General features: G+C 38.4%; 1 protein-coding gene across 1 annotated transcript in view; it reads right to left on the bottom strand.

Annotated features, from left to right (window-relative positions):
- CFTR (CF transmembrane conductance regulator) overlaps positions 1-20814 on the bottom strand; it is a 140779-nt gene that overhangs the window by 34965 nt on the left and 85000 nt on the right. Inside the window, exons 19-21 of the mRNA XM_028104872.1 lie at positions 16524-16674; positions 15395-15622; positions 12670-12770 (exon numbers count right to left, since the gene is read on the bottom strand). Of these exons, the coding sequence (XP_027960673.1) occupies positions 12670-12770; positions 15395-15622; positions 16524-16674 (480 nt within the window). The remainder of the gene's footprint in view (positions 1-12669; positions 12771-15394; positions 15623-16523; positions 16675-20814) is intronic.

Raw genomic sequence — 20814 nt, 5'->3', positions numbered from 1 at the left:
GGAGCAGGGAGCCCCATGCGGAGCTCAATCCCAGGACCCTGGGATCATGACCCCAGCCAAAGGCAGACGCTTAATGACTGAGTCACCCAAGTGCCCCATCTGAAAAGTAATTTTTTTTTTAAGATTTTATTTATTTATTTGAAGAGGGAGACACACCGAAAGCAGGAACACAAGCAGGAGGAGTGGGAGAGGAAGAAGCAGGCTTTCCGCCGAGCAGGGACTCTCTGTCAAGAATTCAACCCTCTTGGGGCGCCTGCATGGCTCAGTCGATTGTCTACCTTCAGCCGGGTTCATGATCCTGGAGTCCTGGGATCGAGTCCCATGTATTTAAGTGTCTGCCTTTCAGCTCAGGTAGTGATCCTGTAGTCCTGGGATCAAGTCCCATATCAGGCTCCCTGCTTGGCAGGGAGTCTGCTTCTCCCTCTCCCTCTGTCTCTCCCCTGGCTTGTGCTCTCTCTCTCTCAAAAAAATAAATAAAATCTTAAAAAAATAAAAAATAAAAGAAGAAAGAGAGAGAGAGAAAGAATTCAACCCTCTCCTTTACAATGTTAATTTATAACCTTATTTATAGTTAAGGGTTAGATTATTGGAAATGATTTCTTTTGCCAAAAAAAAAAGATGAGAAGAAATGTATTCAAGGCATTTACTTCTATTATTGCTATCTTTCCTTATCAAAACATGAAATGAGAAATTTTTTTCATCTTTACTGTGGAATTATTGGTAGATAAATCAGAGGAATTTAAATACTGATCCTTAACTGAATGTTAAAAAATTCCAATCTTAGCAAATGTAATTGTATTGCCTGTTTCACATGCTACTGATCAAGCTTGCTGTTTGTGAAGTTCTTCCATCTAGAAATTCTGTTGCTTCATTTTTTTCATCTTGAAAATATCTTCATATCATCTTCAATAATTTTTCAAGATTCAAGAGGAGAATCCTTTTAAACCAAACCCATTGTTATTGGAAGTGAAATATCCAAAGCCCACACCCATTATAAATAACTCTAGAGTGGCTCCCACACATAATAATTTCAATTCCAAATTATGAGTGACTTTCAGAGGTTGTTAAATCCTGATTCAGTTATTTTTTTATTAACTTTGAATTAAAGTATACTCTTCCATTTCATCATAATTAATTTTCCTAGAGAGCTGCTAGCCTCTATAAGGTCTGGAAGATCAATTAGAATTGTAACTACCATTGAGATGGAACTGCCAGAGAAATAGCTCAAATGCATTTAAGGGGTGCCTGGGTGGCTCAGTTAGTTAAGTATCTGCCTTTGGATCAGGTCATGATCCCAGGGTCCTGGGATCGAGCCCCACGTCAGGTTCTCTGCTCAGCGGGGAGCCTGCTTCTCCCTCTCCCTCTGCTGCTCCCCCTGCTTGTGCTCTCTCTCTGTCAAATAAATAAAATCTAAAAAAAAAAAAAATGCATTTAAAATATTTTATTGTATTTATCCTGCATAAGAATAATATTACACTCTTGAAATGATTGAGAGAAATGCAGAAATGAAGCTTAATTTTATGAAATAAAGTAAGTCTGTTAACATTTCTGCATGTCGATGCTGTGAAGAATTCCAAACTAGTCTTTGTTAAGTGCTTTAGTACATCAAGGAAGACACCATATAAAAAAATCCTTTATATTTTAATACTTCTAAACAGTAAGCAAAACACTTAAATATTGGTACTCAAAATTATATGTAGTGCTATTAGAAAATCACACTTAAAACCATTATTTTGGCAGCACTGAAACATATACAATTTTTTTTGCATAAGGAGTTGTGAAGAGTATAGCAAATTACATACTCCATTAGTGAGGCTTACCACTGAGGGTGAATCTAGAATTTCTAATGTCAAATGTAGTAAATGGAATATACCTATCAAATTTAGAAAATGAAATTTTCAACTCATCATCTTTCATATAGTCTAGTTGCTTAAAGTGACCCCAAGACAGGCTATTATAGTTACCCACAGCATAGTCAAATATCCCTGATCAAGAACAAATTCATCTTAACAATGGGCACTCATAGGCGCCTGGGTGGCTCAGTCGGTTAAGCGTCCACCTTCGGCTCAGGTCATGATTCCGGGGTCCTGGGATCGAGCCCCGCATCAGGCTCCTTGCTCGGCGGGAAGCCTGCTTCTCCCTCTCCCAGTCCCCCTGCTTGTGTTCCCTCTCTCGCTGTGTCTCTCTCTGTCAAATAAATAAATAAAATCTTTAAAAAAAAAACAATGGACACTCATCCACAGCATTAGAGCAGACATTCATTCAATTCAGCAGGTTAGGACATTTTCTGATGGGAAGAAAAGGTGGGTGGTGCAGACACCTGCTTTATGACCAATTTTGCAACCACTGAAATGCCATTACTGAATAGATGATGTGGCCAGATAATAAGTTACTAATTCCTTGTACCTCACAGGCTCTCCAATTGGGACATTCTACTTCCACTGCTTTTTAAAGGAGAAGCCACAACAGAACCAGAGCAAAAAAAAAAAAAAAAAAAAATCAATTTTGGTTTTTCTAGTTTCAAAAGTTGGCTTTTGGAACCAGAGATGGATAGTTTGAAAATTTTGAGCCACATGAATATTGGCTGTTAAGTTTCAAAAACCAAAGCTTGAAAGACTCAAAGCACAGTGCTTATGCAAAAACAGTAGCCATAGATGAATTTATGATGGATGAGAAAGAGCTCCTCTCCTCACCCCACCATCTGACTCATGAATGACGGTAACAAGAGGACTTAGACACCAGTTCCTTTAAAAAGGAGTCCTGTCTTGCAACCAAACGCTAGTTCTATCCTTGAGTAGATTTGAGGGATTTTTGGAACATAGAAGGCCTATGCCTCAATATCAAGGTGAAGCCCAGGAACGAGGCATGCCTTAGAGAAACTTCCAGTATGTGGCATAGCATGGAAGCAGTAGAGTGGGCATGGGTGCTTGGCATGTCTAGGCCCAGATAGCTTCCGATTCCCCTGTATTTCCAGAGTGGTGCTAGAGAAAGGCCAAATCCCAATCCTTTGGTCCTTCAGGGTCTCTCATGCCTTGGGCATGGAGGAAGTTGAGAGAGAGCTCGTCAAAGAAGAGCTCACAATCAGGATCAAAAGAACAAAAATGCAGTCTTCCTGGACCATACACCTGTAGGTCAAAGAGCAACATCAATGCCTCAGAGACAGCACAGACAAGGGGCAACCTAGGGCCAGATGCTACCTCCCTCAGTGTGCTGGCATTCTGTAAACTCCATTCAGAATTTAGAATTGCTTCTTGCACTCAGCAGCACATGTGTTCAAGCAGAAAATAAATTCAACTATAGCAAAAGTAGAGTCATTTCTTATATACTCGATTTCACTGCCAAAGATTCATGGCTGACCAGGGATGGACCCCAGTTTGGTGGAACCTAAAGCTTAAATAATTGAAGGGTCTCTTCTTATGTGAAAGCATCAAAATTATGCATTTATAATTAAGTATAGGGACTCCGAAGGTGTCCATGCAAGAGAGGGGACCTGAAGCTGATATGATACTCCATGGGGCTTCATGTTAAGCCAATGTTGCCTATTACAGTAACCTTATTCAAAGCATTCGTTGTTGTATCTTCCCCATCTAGGGCTTAGCACCGAGCAGTCCCTTAATAAATCTTTGTTGAGGATGAGTGACTCCATTGTTCTACCTCATCTGCTGGAAGGCGTATCTGGGCAGGGTGAATGACAGCGCTGAGTCCCTCAGCAGGCAATCGAGTCTGCCACTGTACCTCTCAGCTTCTGTCTGGAAACAGACATTGCTATTTGGATTTGAAGGAAGTGGCAACATACCAAACTATTTAGTCTCATCTAGCTGTTTTCAACTGAGCTTTTTATTTTCACTTAATCCTTTCTCTCATTTAGAATGTCTATTAACATTTTCAGGTGATACATAAAAACCACCGTGTCACTGGATGGAAATTCAGATTTGGCAATGCTCGGAGTGACTGTAGACTGCGGACGAGCTGCGTCTTCCTGCGCAGTGAAGGGGTTTCCTGAGGAGGAATGAGGGGCAGCTCTACTTGGCCCCCTGACAGGAAAGTCTCAAAGTAGCCATCACCAGCTTAGGTGAGAGCATTTGTCTTAGACTTTGAGAAATAAACAATGAAGGCAAAATGAGTCTCAGGCATGAGATGCTCAACCTATTCTTCATGTGAGGTGGAAAACCTGACAATCTGTACAGACTTCTACGAAATTCAAGTTTAGCCAAAATGAGGTGGGATTTTTTACTTGAGAATTAGCTGCTTTAAATTTCTGGTTTTTAATGATGTATCATATGCTGACTAACATAACATAATAAAATTAAATTAAAAATAAATTTGTGGTTTTGCTAAAACAGCCTTATCTCGACCTTATTTTATAAGTGATATGTTCAGTGAAAAAAAAAGTGATTCCTGATTTTCCTTTTCCCTCTCTGTTGACAATGAGGGAAGAAAAGGCTTAAAGACCTTTTCTAGAGTAAGTCAGAAAGCCAGACTCCCCTCCTCCGCAAAAATATTTGCTCTATTTCCTTTTATCCTTTTGGTTGTGTAGACAACAGGGCATCAAAATTATGCATGAACATCTAAACTATATACTTAATACCAGAAGAGCCATGAAAACGGAAAATATATTTCATACGCCCGACATCTGGTGGGCAACACAGAGAGTTCATAACTGGTTGTTACAGGAAGACAATCATCTGCAAAACTGATACAGGGTGAAAAACTTCGCACATTTTACAAGAGAAATTTTCAAACCATGAAGTATATAAAAGGAAGGTTTGAAACCATAGATCCTTCCTGCTAGGTCCAAACGAAATGTTTTTCAGGACTCACTAACATAGACCTGCAACCCAAAGTCACATTACAGTCATTAGCATAATCTTTAGGTCTTGCACAGAGACTTATGAGATAATGGTTATCATGAAAACAAATTCTCTGCCAAAAACATATTCCTGAAACTTTGGTCTATCTATCTATGTCTATCACTTATGCTCCTAGGCATTTAAAAAGTCAGTCAAGGGCTGTATTGCTATAAATTATTAACAGAATAAGGGAGCTACTTATAGTGTACTATACACTCTAATTCTTTGTAAATTATTATAGCCTGCTATCTACACAAATTGTTCATTGCCAACCTGTGGCAAATCACATGGCAAATCAATGTTACTTTTTCTGACTGCAAGAAGTAAGAGAAATGGTGTTCTTAACATAAGAGAAAGAAAATCCATTACAGCTAATGACAATAGGCATAACCTAAGAAACACAGAGGTATCAAATATGTTGGTGCCTATTTTCAGTAATTAAGAACGTTAGTAATCCTGGTACTAAGTGTGCCAACAGGCAGGAAAAATTCTCAAGTTTACCCTTTAATTTGAAAATCTCACATCACTTACTGAAACTACCACTCAAACTCTGATATTATTATTTTTTAAAAGCAACTATTGTATTTTAAAAGCAATGACCAAAGGCCATCAGCAAGTGCTTGATGAATAAAATTGGGTCCATGTGGTATCCATTAAAAGTATTTCAAAGAAAATCTCAAGAAAAGGGGTCTAAAATATCATATCAAAATACTTTTCAAGGTTTATACAATTTTAATAAGATTTTCTCTAAGCATCTTAATTTTGAAATATTTTGGCTTCCCCAAAGTACTGTTATTAAGTGTCATCCTTTATATGTATTGTAGATATATTAGTTAATATATAGGGCAAAAATGATTTGCGGGTGGTCCATCAATTCCAAAGTAAATTCTATTCCATAGACCACAAAACTATGGCCCAATGGCCAAATCCAGCCACACCCAATTGTTCACATTAGCTTTGCCCTACAAAGGCTGAATTAAGAGTTGCCATAGAGACCATTTAGCTCAGAAAGCTGAAAATAGTAACTATCTCACCCTTTATAAATAATGTTTGCTGACCGCCTGCTATGACACACACAAAACATCAGAGCTAAAATGAATGTTAGCCATCATCTAATCCAGTGATTCACAAGTCGAGATACACACATTAGAATCACCTGGAACACTTTTAAAAATATAGACATCGTGCCCAGTCACCCTCCCCCTGACCAAGAGAACTGATTTAATTGATCTTACAGGACCCTGAGTAATCTATATTTTTGTAAAATTTCTTCATGTGCTGTTGAGGTTGAAAACATCTGATTTAATCCTTTCATTCTTGGTACAAATGAAGAAACCTAAACTCAGGAAGTTAAAGTGACAGGCACAAAGCTCAACAAATTTTCTAAACTTTCCAACACTCCAGCAATCCTTTATGGCTCTCATAAGCCTCTCCTACTAATTCAAGACTCTAGAACATCTCAATGGCACTTTCTCTGTTGGCTCTAGTTAACACACTAATTCAGTTCTTTGTTCTGCTCCGACAAATGCAATGGTAAATGACTTAGTCACTGGAGTTTAGCCGTCAGGGATGGTGGCAGATAGGTCCAATTCCTGTGGGCGTCTGTAATAATGCCTACAGACATGCCAATCAAGACGTGAAATTTTTCATATGAAAAGGATTCAGAAGAGAATGTCAGAGCTAACATTGTCCTTAGAAAATTTCTAACCGAACTGTTTCCTTTTACAAAGAGAGAAGTGAAGCCCTCAGGGGGGTGATGACTTGCCTAAGGCCACACAACATCTTGGCGATAAAGCAAGAGTGGAATGCAGAGTAGAAAAGCCTGCAGGATAGAAAGAAAATGTTTGGATGAAAAGAAGTCTTGAGACAGATGTCATGAATGGAAAACATGCCACAAAGCCTCATGAGAACGGAAAAACAAAGATATGATTAAGAGACTACTGAAAGGGGGGAGAATAGGATAACTGAATCCTCCCCTCAAATTCTTAGAACAAAAACTGCTTTCAATACAAGAGAATTAGGCACCAGGAGCAAAGAAGAGAAGCCAGGTTCCCCTTTTCTCATTCTTTAGTTGGTCACTGTACCACCACCGGTCACTTGATCTTTACTGGAATCCAAAATAAACACAGGCAATAAAAGGATAAAGGAGAAACAGAGGGAGTTTCTATTGACAGAAAACTCTTCTCAGATTGCATCACTCTTGCAAGAACTTTCTGGAGCCTCATTAACTGGAATCTAAATGTGAGCCCTGCAGATACTCAGTCTTCCCTGCTCATCATGGTGGCTTTCTTCCTCTTGTCTTATTAGGAACACAGAGTACAACAGGCATGTCTTATCTGCTGTGGTAGTTAGAGAATTAAGGAAGCAGGATACTATTCACATGCTCAGATCTTTTAGTTGTGCTCACTAAGTGGTAAACAGTCCTGAAAAATACATGAATTGTCAACTGCCTCATATTCAGACTTTGAGTGTAGGTAATCCACCAGTCACCAGATGGCCCGATATTGCTAAGTTTGAAACATCACCTCTGCACCCATTCTAACTCTTATTTAATTTTCATTCATTCACAGAGGCAGAAATACAGGTATATACATTGCCTGTTTAAGATACATAATGCTTACGGAGCTAACAATAGGACAAAGAGAAGCTTTACATACTAAAAATGGCAGGCATCTTGTGAATCCAAAGAAAATAAATTAGTAGAGAGATTTGTTAAGAATACAAAAAACTGGGGCGCCTGGGTGACTCAGTTGTTTAAGCATCTGCCTTCGGCTCAGGTCATGATCTCAGGGCGCTGGGATCCAGCCCTGGTTTGGGCTCCCTGCTCAGTGGGGAGTCTGCTTCTCCCTCTCCCTTGCCCCCCGCCCAACCTGAGCTCTCTCTCTCACTCACTCTCTCGCTCTCAAATGAATAAATGAAATCTTAAAAAGATAAAAAGAATACAAAAAATTTAAAATAATAGCTTTAGCAATAACAACTGTAATTCATATAGTACTTGTATGGAGTTAAAAGGAATTAACACTTCTTTTTTCAACCCATCTACAGAATGGCATAAAATACACAAGTGAAATAAATAGAAAGACATATACACAATTCATGTTAAAATGAAGAGTGAATTTGAAATAACAGTGTTTAAAACATCATGATATCAACTGAAATAATTGGAAATTCCCTAAAATGGGGGTTTCCAGTGGGAATTATTAAATTTGACTCTCTGGAATTTTACTATTTTTTAAGTTTCTGGGGTGATTCACAACCTACTAAACTATATCATTCATAAGGTGACAATGTTCAGATGATTTTTTTCCAAACTTCTATATCTAGCCAGACAAATGAGTAGGTAGAATAGAAGCTTTGTTCCCTTTTAATGGTCTCTTGATACCCCATGTGGTATCTTGAGGAGATTCTAGACACTAACTTAGGCCCCAAAATGTCAAGTTTACTGGAAGACATTCTTATCACTGTGCTTTCTAAACATAGAGAGGGGTCAAGTTGGTAGTGTATCTTCAGAGAGCAGGGGATTGGTCTAAACTAGAGATATGAATGAGTGATTGAGAGATGGCTTCTATAGCATGGAGTTAGATGCTAGTAACCAGAGAGGAGACAGAAGAGGGCTGGAATATAGCTAATGTTCAGAGATCTGTAGGAAGAGGAGGAGCCAGCAAAAAGAACTTAGGAGGAACCCGAGAGGTAGCAGAGACAGGCGGGAGGTGCATTATGGTAGCGAGAGAAGAAAGTATCAAGGATTTGTCCCTGGCGTAAGTACTGCTGAGAGGGTAAGGGAGACAAGGACACTGGCTCTGGCAAGATGTTGGTCACGAGTCATGGGGCTGATGCAAACGAAGTGAAGTAGGCTGTGGCAAGAATGGGAAGGAGGAAACGGAGACAGGCCCTCTTTCAAGAAGTTGTGCTATAAATAGATCAAAGACAAGAGGTGCAAGTTAGACATCAAGTGAAGGTAGTTTTATGATGGGGACAGAGGTGCCACAAAGAGCAGTTAATTGCATATTACTGGTCTTTAAATAGGAACAAAGACACAGAGGGACGGGAAGGCAGATGCGGAGAGGTGACGTAGGCTGGTGCAATTGGTGGAGAGAAACAAGGAAATTCTTGCTAGTTGCATCTGGTTTTTTCTATGAAGTATGTAGCCAGATCACGGGCTGAGAGTGCAGGGGCTGGAATTACTCGTGCTCCCGAGAAAAGATAAGAAGGTGGGAAAGAACTATCTTAGGGAATATAATAAGGAATTTATTAGGAAAATGTAATCAAAGGGTTTTTGGTCAGCTTTGAGTGCTGATAACCGAGATATACAGTCAGTTACGAATATAAAGTGACATGAAGTAACAGTGAGGAAGTGTTATCCTTCAAGTACTACCCTTACTGGTTGAAAGCTAACAAAAGCCAGGCACCTGGGTGTAAGCAACTGATGAGCAGTAAAAGAAAAGTCATATTGCCATTTTTATAGCTTCAGAGTTCTGTTTATGTTTGGTTCTGTGCTCGTGTCTAAACTAGGCCAGAGAGGGCACCTGGGTGGCTCAGTTGGTTAAGCAACTGCCTTCGGCTCAGGTCATGATCCTGGAGTCCCGGGATCGAGTCCCACATCGGGCTCCCTGCTCAGCAGGGAGTCTGCTTCTCCCTCTGACCCTCTTCCCTCTCGTGCTCTCTGTCTCTCATTCTCTCTCTCTCAAATAAATAAAATCTTTAAAAATAAATAAGTTAATAAATAAATAAATAATAAATAAATAAACTAGGCCAGAGAGGTAAATGAAATATACTTTCTAAGTCTAAAGATAGTTTCTTTCCTGAGTAGCTCTGCACTGGAAAACTGGAAATGTATTATCAAACAAAACACCCTCTTTACTGCATTTAAACTCAGATCTAAATTCCGTTAAGACACTCAGTAATGTAACATGAGAACACAGTGAATTTTTCCTTCAGAGGCCACAAGGACCTTCAGTGTTAACATTATATAGATGTGAAATTTGAGGGCACAGCTATCTCCCCTCCTACCTGCAACACATGCCAGGTGAAAATGAAATTACTATACAATTTTAGTAGGGACACAAGTAAAAGCAATATGATGGGAATTTATAACTAGATGAATGTCCACAAGGGTCCAGGGAAGACCGCTTATGCTATTTGGCAGGGAAATGAAAACTAATGTGATCACTTTGCTGTTCAAACAAAAGAACATGACTTTTTAAAATGAGATCAAATGCAAATATTGATACTTTTCATAGGCTGTATTATAACATAATAGTTCTTTGCAAAGATTCTTTTATGCCAGAAGATCAAAGACACAATGTCAAAGCACAGGGTTATGAAGCTTAGGATGCCCATGTGAAAAACTTAGAGAAGTCAACATATCTTAAAGAAACGATTTTTTTTTTTACACTAAACTTTAATGGAGATTGGACATGCAGAATAGAAATGTACCAGACAAAGGTTTCAACATCAACTGTATAGAGGTTGTTTCATAAACAAAGAAAATTAATACAGCAAAGGAACTGTGCATATACAAGGTAGAGAGATATTTTTAGATAAAGAATTGACGTACATGAGGATTTTTATTGTAAAGGCAAAGTTGTAGAAAGTTTGAACAAAAAATTAAATAAATGTAAGCACAATACTGATTTACTCTTCTCCTGCTATTTTCCAACAGAAACATTTCTAAGTACATTTATGAGACCCAACCCCAAAAATGTTAAGAGTTAAGTAAGGAGATAAATGAAGCCACTGAAAAAGTTGGCCAACCTCCCAAAAAATAATGTTAAAGGAAAAGAGAGAAACCCTACTATAAATCATGTTAGGGTTAAATTACATTTCAATGAATTATTAAAATGCTTTGCTTAAATAAAATATTAGGACACATGGGCAGGAAGAGGGCATGATAAGTTTTGTTTTTTCCCTAGAGATATTATTTCATGATGATATTTGTTCTTTTTTTTAAAAAAGATTTTTATTTATTTATTTATTTGAGAGAGAGAGAGAGAGAGAGAGAGAGAGAGCATGCAAACAGTAGGAGGAGCAGGGAGAGTGACAAGCCCTCAGGGCAGAGCCCAACACAGGGCTCAATCTCTTGACCCTGAGATCATGACCTGAGTCAAAATCAAGAGCCCGCCACTTAACTGACTGAGCCACCCAGGCATCCCATGAGGATATCTGTTCTGATAGGAATTGGTTATAAAATTTTCACAGCTGAATGAACATGTGCATTCTGGGACCATGGGACTTATTAGGAGAATGGAGAAGGAACTTATGCAAAAAGTGTAAGGACAGTGTTTTAAATACAGTCCTTCTCAACCTGGGTCTCTAGCCCTTCTGCAAATGTAGTCATGGATGACTGATTTTAAGGACACTATTCCAGGCAGACTAATCAAAGTTGATGATGAATCTATTCTTGAAAATCATGTATTTTTTTTTAACAAAAGTGGGAAATCTGTCTTTCTTCCTTTCATCTCTCACTCTTGCTGCCATGGGATTTGTGCCCCTGACACAGTAGTATTCACTCAGTTATATACTAATGCAGGCTCTGCATTCCAGAGAACCAAGACAAGAGAAACAACAAAACCAAAACATGGTCTTTGTACACACTAATAAAGTATATAAATGCGTGGGAATATTGATCCAAAAAAAAGAGAGAGAGACAGAGAGAGAGAGAGAGAGAGAAAGCAAAAAGAAACACTCTAGGAATGAGAAAGGAGATATCACTAAAGCCTGGAAATTTAAAAATTTTTTTTAAAAAAGAATGTTATGAAAAGTGTAATGCTGATAAACTGGAAAATCCAAGATAGGGAAGGGTTTCTTTTTTTTTTTTAATTTAATTTTTTATTTATTTTATTTATTTTAATTTTTATTGTTATGTTAATCACCATACATTACATCATTAGTTTTTATGTAGTGTTCCATGATTCATTGTTTGTGCATAATACCCAGTGCTCCACGCAGAACGTGCCCTCCTTAATACCGATCACCAGGCTAACCCATCCCCCCAGCCCCCTCCCCTCCAGAACCCTCAGTTTGTTTTTCAGAGTCCATCATCTCTCATGGTTCATCTTCCCCTCCAATTTCCCCCCCTTCATTCTAAGATAGGGAAGGGTTTCTTAAATAAGATACCAAAACATAAAGGGAAAGATTAACTTCATTAAACTTAAAAGTTTCTTTTCATCAGAAGACACTATAAGTTAAGCCACTGACTAAAGGACCATGTTTAAAATATACAGAACTGACAATTAACCCAGAATTCATAAACTCTCATGAATTAAGAAAAACCTCAGCCTACTGGAAAAATGGGCAATTGACAGAAACAAGCAATTAACAGAAGAGGAAGCCCATAAAGTCAATAAATATGTATTAAGCAGCCCTATTTGCTTAGTAATCACTTCACATCCATCTGATTGCCAAAATTAAAAGGTCTGACTACCTTAAGTGTTGTTGAAGCTATGGACTGATGAGAATTCTTACCCTCTCTTGATCGGAGTATAAATCGGTACAAGATATTTGAGAACAATTGGGCACCATCTGGTAAAGACGAATGTGGGTGAATTCTGTAACCCAGTAATGACACTCCTGTGTATCTGTCCTACAAAAATCCTTGGCAAGGATTTTTCACTGCAGCACTAGATCTTGACTGTGGCTGTCTATGTGGAGGAAGAAAGAGATATGGGTCTAATGAGAGATACATAGTAGCCTTCGATTTATCTGTGATGTTTTACTCCTTAAGCTGGGGGTTGGGTCTGTAGTTGTCCCTTATGTCATTACCTATGCTTTTTGGTTTGTTCGTATTTTTCATGAAGGTTAAAAAATAATAATTACTTACCAAGCTGTCCACATCTATGCTGGAGTTTACAGCCCATTGCAATGTACCCATAATATTCATGGCTAATGTTAGAATAATACCAACTTCTCCTTCTCCTTCACCTACAGGTGGGAAAAAAGATATAAACAGGCTTTATGTTATTTCTCTCTTCTGTGAAACACTTTATGCTGCTCCTAGGGCATATGTCATATTAAAGTTACATTCCAATTCTGTGCTAATTTGAACCACCTTTCATCTCAGTTCACCACAATATCTACTACTAGTAATAATATCCTGCATATAGTTAAGTACTCAACTGATGTTTTTAATTAAAGAGTGACTATTAGGAAAGAGTTGCCCTTTTAAAAAAAAAAAAAAACTTCAGATATTGAAGGGGCTGCTGGTGTGGGGTAAATACCATGGTCCTCTCTTCTACTACACCTCTGTAAGTAATAATACCTTCAAAGACTACGATGAGCAATGCAAAAACTTCTGTGTCTTGATGAGCTCCTCCCCAAAAAAGTCAAAAGCAGGAGAAAGGTGTGTTTGAGCAGCATCCATTAGATGTTCAGATATGTCTCCTGCCTTTGTGAGGAGGACTTTCTCTGCTAATCAGATGCTTTGGGGGAGAAAGAGGACTTAGGGTTTCATGAGGAAGTCTAAACTCATGGGTCTACCATTGAGAAAGGGAGAAAACTGCCTTTTATGTTTAAAAAAAAAATTACTAGTTTGCCCAGGACGAACAATACTTAAGTATTTAATTAGAAGAAATAGTTTTCAGGGCTGGAGGGGACCACTAATTTATGGCCATAAAAATTTTCTAATAGGAAAGTTCTTAAAACTTCAGGTTATCAAGTCTCTGTTGAGAGTCAATCCTGGCAACTGTAATGCAGGATGAGACTGCCACTAGGTTCCAAAATTGGGAGAAGTAATTTGTCCTATTCTCATTGATTGAAATTTTTTCTTCCACATTTCCTCTGACAAAAGACAAACCATAGACAGTAGGCATGTGCTTTTCATACTAAATTGTTTATTCTAAATAGGTAAGATCTATCAGATTTATTCATACTAAACTGTTTATTCTAAATAGGTAAGATTTATCAGTATATTATGCATTCTGAAGGTTAAGATGAAAGTAAGATAAAATCTTAATAATAATAATAAAGAAGATTTATGGGTATTTACTAGGGACCAGGCACTATATTGTTTTGCACAAATTATCACATTTAGTACTCCCCACAAACTATAGGATACGTACTATTATTATATATACTTACAATATGGGGAAAATGAGGGCCTTAGAGAAGCTAATTAATATGTACAAGTTACCATGGCTAAAGACCAAGAGAGGCAGGATTGGTATTCGTCGTGTGGCGAAACATTCACTCTGGCTGAGAATCAGATTTGCCCGACAGGTCCTGAACTAAAGTGATCTGTCAATGCTTTGACTACCAGCCCTAGTATATCTGGACTCAGACCCTTAACCACTATTTTATAGCACATGACACACTGTGAACAAATCTTTGTTCATTCAGCCCTCTTCGATCCTGTTTCAAATAACTTAAAGGAAAAAAATGTTAAATTCTGAACCTAATGAGAAACTTGACTGTACTGCTATGGATTTAGTTCATTTGCCCGCTCACTTGTATTCATCGCATAGAGTCCTTTCCCACCGTGCGAGCTGAGAGAACAATGAATGTGGGGACCCTGCTTCCCTCAAAGCAGCCAAGGTGAGCCTGTTTTCTGTGCTCTCCAGTAGTCTGTAACTGGACAGAGGAACGCTTCTGTTAACTCAAGTGTTCACCCGGAAAACCAGTCTTCAGAGAGAGAGAGAGAGAGAGAGAGAAATGCAGCAAGCAGCCCCAGAGGATTGCACACAGGCAGCATCCGGCCTCAAGAGATGAGAAGAACTGAGTCTCACTCCACACACACCTCCTCCGTTCCCTCTGGCGACCCAGCGTGCCTCCCACCCTGGGCTCCATGGGACCCTCCCGTGACTAGAGCCTGTGCTTCTTTCTGTCGGAGCAGGATTCTATTCCTCACAACCAAAACGATCCCTCCGCTTTGGCAGGTGCTCTGAATCCGTGCCCACTGTCACATGTATAAGCTATTTCAACACTTCTATCTCAGTAATTCAGCTTAACTTTGAAGAACTCCTTTGCCCATATAGATTTTCATTGTACTTACAGTAAAAGGTTTTTCGTTTTTCACCCAAAGACCTTAAAATTCAGGACACTTCTATCTTAAGAATATGGTACTTCTATCTAAGTTATTTCACTTCTATGATAGTTTTTTCATCATGGAAAATTCACATTAGGATAATGAATTGCACAACTGGTGGTAAAAAGAAACAAATTTACCAGGGAGGGGGATTTTGTGTGTCTATGTGTATAAAAAGGGATGTTTCTTTCCCCCCGACTCAGAGAGCTCTTGAATAAATGAAATCTGTAATTTTTGACGCCAGGATTCTTTACCAATATGAGAGTCAAAAGATGATTTTTGTCTTTCAATCACAGACTTGTTATCTGACACTCTTCGTGTCTGTTTTCCAAACTGTAAAGCTAAGATAATACAGTTCTCATTCAAAGAAATCATTTGTTCCACAATAAACGAATTTTTAGATCAATAAATACCCCCTGAAATCAATTTAAAGATATCTAAAACGTTCAACCAATAAAAATGTAGCATTTTGGGGTTGACAAAGTTTTTAAATTAAATGGCCAGATAGTTAACAAGTTCATGTTACCTGTTGTTAAAATGGAAATGAAGGTAACAGCAATGAAGAATATGACAAAGATAATTTCCACTCTCATTTGGAACCAGCGCAGCGTGGACAAGTACAAGAACCAGTTGGCAGTATGTAAGTTCAGAGCCTTGTGAAACAAAGTTTCGAAGTAAGGCTGCCGTCCAAAGGCCCGAAGTGTCCATAGTCCTTTTAAGCTTGTAACAAGATGAGTGAAAATTGGACTCCTGCCTGCAAAATATTCCCATAGAAAACAATGCAAATGATGTAACGACATAATATGTAACGACATAATGCAAATTCTTACTAATAGGTACCTGAGAAAGATTAGCTTAAGAAAGAGTGATCATACACCAAATGTCATTGGTTAGAGGTTTTTCATACTGGTGCTGTACTTTGAATAGATGCCATCTGGTATTTTTTTTAACGAATTAGACTCCTTTGTTACTTGGCCACCATGGATAGGAACTTATTATAAAATCAATGCCATGTATTATTCATATTTCTTGGCTACTACTGGGCGCTTTTTTCCCTAGCTAATCCTAAATTAACCACCGCTGAGAGAAAATGTTTTCCTTTAAAACAATTTATTTAAGTTTATGTGATTTCATTTAGATAATAACCTTCAATAGAAACACCCTGGATATTTAACCCTGAAAATGCACTGGCAGCAAAGCTGTTACTGAAAAATGTGCTTCCCAAACAGCTCAAGCAGTGCTCGGGAGCACACAAAAAGGCAACCTCCAGGAGCAAAGGAAAGGTATCTGAAAAGTTTTATCCAGCATTGTTTGGGAACCTAGACAAACCTTTAGTAATAGTAGCACTATCATTATAAAATTTAATTTATATAATTAGGTATATTATGTATGAATATCCTATACTCCAACCCTCATAAGACCATACACTTGCTTTAAAAACCAAAATGAAGTCCCATGGTCATTTACAAACACAATCTACGTGCGCTTGGTAATTTACTCTGCCCTTTTGCATACACGTTCTTAAAAGGCATTGTTACATAAGGCAAGAGTTTAAAAGTAGGGGGGAAAATGGGAAAAGTAGGTGAAAGATTGAGACACACAAATAGCCTTTGTGGTTGTTTTCCACGGCGAGCGCTGTAGGTGCAGCCTCATACCTTCAGATTCCAGTTGCTTGAGCTGCTGGGAGGTATGGAGGAAGTAAGCCCTCAGTACAACGAAAGCTGCTATCACCGGCACTGTCGCTAGGAAGATGTAAGGTTGCAAAGCCGAGACTACTGCCACAGCTCCAATCACAATTAGTAACAACTGCGGAATCAGAGAAAACACTTGGGTGAGTAAATGTTTTCATGTTGCAAAGCGCACAAGGTATGACAGAGATGTCTTTTTAAAGAAGCTCTTCACACTCTGTTCCATTCTTCACGAGGGGCAGCTATATGGTAGGAAGGCAGCCGCGTGAACGTAACGTTTTTCATAAGTTCTATCAAAACGCAAAAAAATGGTCAGGTTGCTTAGAATAACATTCTGAAGTTTTGAAAACATGGTGTTCTTGGATCTCAGGATATTCTCATTTCCCATATGCCTTAAAATGCTGTATGATAAATAATCATAGATGAATATGATTTTCTTTTCTAGCCTGGCCTTCTTTTAAAATAATGTTTTTTTAATTTTGAAATAATTTGGTATAAATGTGAAATTTTAGGATTGATTCTGTTCAGACAATTTCTGAAAATTGGGCATTCATCTGGGTGCTTTTTGAGTCAGAAAGATCTGGTTTAAGTGAAGATTTGGTCAATTAGGCAAGCTACTTAATTTTTCCAAACACAGTTGACTCACGTTTAAGATTTTTAAAAATTATATTTAATACATTTTACTCCCCTCCCCAGTGCTTCTATTCCCACTCCTCAAAATAACTGGAGATGACCTAAAGGTTCAAAAAAAGATTTTGGGGATATGGCTGATTTATTTTTATTTCCATCTTATATGTTGTCAAAATGAATTTTGTGCTTTAGTCAAGCCACCCATCAATTAGAGATATCTTTTCACATTATCCACCAAAACACTAGAGCCCTTGATAGTCTTAGAAACAAGCTAACCATACTGGTGTTCTTTGAAATCAAGCGAAAGTCTTATATTCTCATATTTCCACATGACACTAAATCCATACACTTTAAAAAGAAAAAAAGTCATGGGGCACCTGGGTGGCTCCAGTCGTTAAGCGTCTGCCTTTGGCTCAGGTCATGATCCCGGGGTCCTGGCATGGAGCCCCACATCGGGCTCCCTGCTCCACAAGAAGCCTGCTTCCTCTCCCACTCCCCCTGCTGGTGTTCCCTCCCTCGCTGTGTCTCTCTCTCTAACAAATAAATAAAATCTTTAAAAACTAATAAAAAATTAAAAAAAATAAAGAAGGACTGCTAACATTTGCTCCACAATAACCCATTTGAATAAAGTATAAATAAAGTAATGTCACAACAAGAGTTAAAAATAAACTTATTAGAGCATTCATACGATAATCAGTGAGCCAGTTCTCTACCAATTTCCATGGGTGACACATGCACTTTTCCAGCGGATGCAGTGAAATGCAGAACATTTTGTTAGATGTCAGTGGGCATAGGGGTGTAGCTAAGAGCTGCATAAAACTTCTTTGAGTGGATTGTTATTTTCATCTCTTCAAGTGGGATGTTATTTTCATCTAAAACTTCAGATGATGATCTCTCAGTGACACCTTTCTAGGGGAAAAATGCCTCTGTGTCTCTAATCAATTCTGCCACACCAGTCCCTCATTCATCAACAAATACTCAGAAAAGTCTTTACTGTGCCAGACACTGGACCAAGTACACATGATGACTCAGTAATCTAAGGACAGTCTTCCCTATTCCATTCTTTTTTTTTTAAGATTTTATTTATTTATTTATTTGAGAGAAAGAGAGAGAGCGGCGGGGGGGGGCACAAGTGGGTGGAGGGGCAGAAGGAGAGGGAGAAGCAGTCTCCCCGCGGAGCAGGAAGACTGACGCGGGACTCGATCCTGGGATTCTGGTATCATGACCCGAGCCGAAGGCAGACGCCTAACCGACGAGCCACCCAGGCGCCCCTTCCCTATTCCATCCTTGCCCTATGACTGCCATCAATACAACGAGAAAGCCCCAAAGGCCCTACTTACTTACTTGTCTTACTGACAAGATTTCATCAATGGCAAACCACAGTTTTTTAACCAAAGACATTTATTTCCCAGAAATAGGATCTTTCGGGGGTGGGGAGAAAAATTAAGTTCCAAGCATGATTAACTAGGGAATATGCTTTAATTAAAATGCGCCATATATTAAATACCAGTATGTCTAAAAGACAAAGGCTGTTGCACTGGCATCATGGAAATATTCAGCTACTCCATTAGGATCGGGATCTTTTATTTGCTGTTGACAGTTGTAAACAGCACTGTGTTCATTTGGCTTGTGCTATATTTACCATATAATTCCAATTTGGTGCTGTTGGATTATAACATTAGTTACAGAAAGTGATCATTTTGTTTTCATGATTGCTGATATGCTAGAGATTCTTAGGAATAAAAATGCAACTATATTACAATAGAATAGGTAGAATTGGGTAATCAGACTACCCAAGATATCACACTGGGTTAGAGAAGAATGTGAAAGGTGGGTACAACTGGAAATTATTAAACACTCACAAGATAAATTTCCAGCAATTAGAATCATCCGGAACATAGCACAAACTGAGAAATAAGAGCCAAAGAAGTCTAAGTATTGAGAAAAATAATTCTATTTGTTCCATAAGAGGTCATCTATAGGCACTGAGGTCAGAAGTTAATAATTTTTCTTCTGGGCTAAACTAAAGGCACTGGTTTAATAAATTTGATAGTCTCATTACAAAGGAAACCTTAAATTCTGTTCAGGTTTTAATTCACATTGGATAAGAACCAAGTCATTTCAGGTCAGGAGTATTCGTGAGGGGATAACAAAATAAATAGAAGGAATTCAAGACAAGATGAAAATATGAGCACAGAATTCTAACTCCTAATTATCCTTACCCAAATCCTAAACTTCTTCAGGAAAAAAAAAAAAATTCAATAGACTGTAAAGCCTACAAGGCACCATCCATTCATGGTCCCAGGAAGTAGGCAGTACGTTCACACACTGAAAGCAGCTCAAAAGCATTCCTGTCACTGAAGGGCACCTAGCGTTGCTGGGAAGCTGGAGCAGATTAGAAGAGGGAAGGATTACTCTGAAATCTGCAGTAAGTTAATGAATGAATAGATAGGTAGATACATAAATAAATACCTATTTAAAACAATGAAATGAATACCAGGTTTGGAATTTAATTCATAAGTGAATTTTTAAGTAAGGGATTAATGGGATTAATAGAATGAATGGGGCAGGGAAAGATGTGAAGGACACAGAAGAAATCAAAGTAGTAGGACTCAGTGTGGAATCATGTATTAGGATAAGAGAGAAGAAATCAAAAAGACCTAAGTGTTGTGAGGCTGAAAAGAGAAGATTTTGGTATTTTAAGATACATCGGCTTCTATTTAACCAAAAAAAAAAAAAAAAGAATCATTCACCCAAACGTGGAGATAAGTAGGATGCCACAACATGGTTTTTCTCTGTCTCACAAAAATATCTGGCCTAAAATGGCTTGTTTCTTACCCACTCTGAACTCAAAACTAGGGCAGGATTTAAGGTTTCTATGTGTAACGAGAATATCAAATATATTAAACCACTGCCTTTAGTTTTGCATGCAGTGCTAAATTATTAGTTCCTGACCTCAGTGCCTAAGGATGGCCTGAGCAAATGTGTCATCGATGGGCCATTTCCAGTACGCCAATCTGAGACACAGAACTTGAGTCCTGAAAGTGACCATCATCAGATTTATCTACCTTATTTTACGGGTTAGAAAGAGAATCCAGATCTTCCATGTCCATTATACAGTGTGCCAATCCAGAAAGCAAATTTGCTAGAATGTTATTAAACGTTAGGAAAAAGAGTAAATAGAAGTTAATTTTTAAGGGAAATTTACAGGTATGCCTTATTCCATGCAAAAGTCTGTTCCTGTAATGCTGTGACTGGAATAAATTTCTTTAATGTGAACATAATTAAGTATAACCTGAGAAGCTCACAATCTAGAGGAGTTTTTATAAAAACTGTGAGGAATGACTGACTTCTTTTTTTATTTTTTTTAAGATTTTATTTATTTGACAAAGAGAGAGAGAGAGAGAGAGTGGGGGAGCAGCAGAGGGAGAGGAAGAAGCAGGCTCCCCCTGGGCAGAGAGCCCAACATGGGGCTCAATCCCAGGACCCCAGGATCACGACCTGAGCCGAAGGCAGAGGCTTAACCGACTGAGCCACCCAGGCGCCCCGAATGACTGATTTTTAAATAAAATCGAAACTAATCAGATTTTTACTGCCATTTTGATTATCATATATTATGTTTCCTTAA

This window comes from Eumetopias jubatus, unplaced genomic scaffold (genome assembly GCF_037043125.1).
Source record: "Eumetopias jubatus isolate StellerSeaLion01/CBP00866 unplaced genomic scaffold, mEumJub1_p1.0 scaffold_14, whole genome shotgun sequence".
Classification (NCBI taxonomy): domain Eukaryota; kingdom Metazoa; phylum Chordata; class Mammalia; order Carnivora; family Otariidae; genus Eumetopias; species Eumetopias jubatus.
The sequence above is the reverse complement of the archived record's forward strand: the minus strand, read 5'-3'. Positions and strand labels throughout refer to the sequence as shown.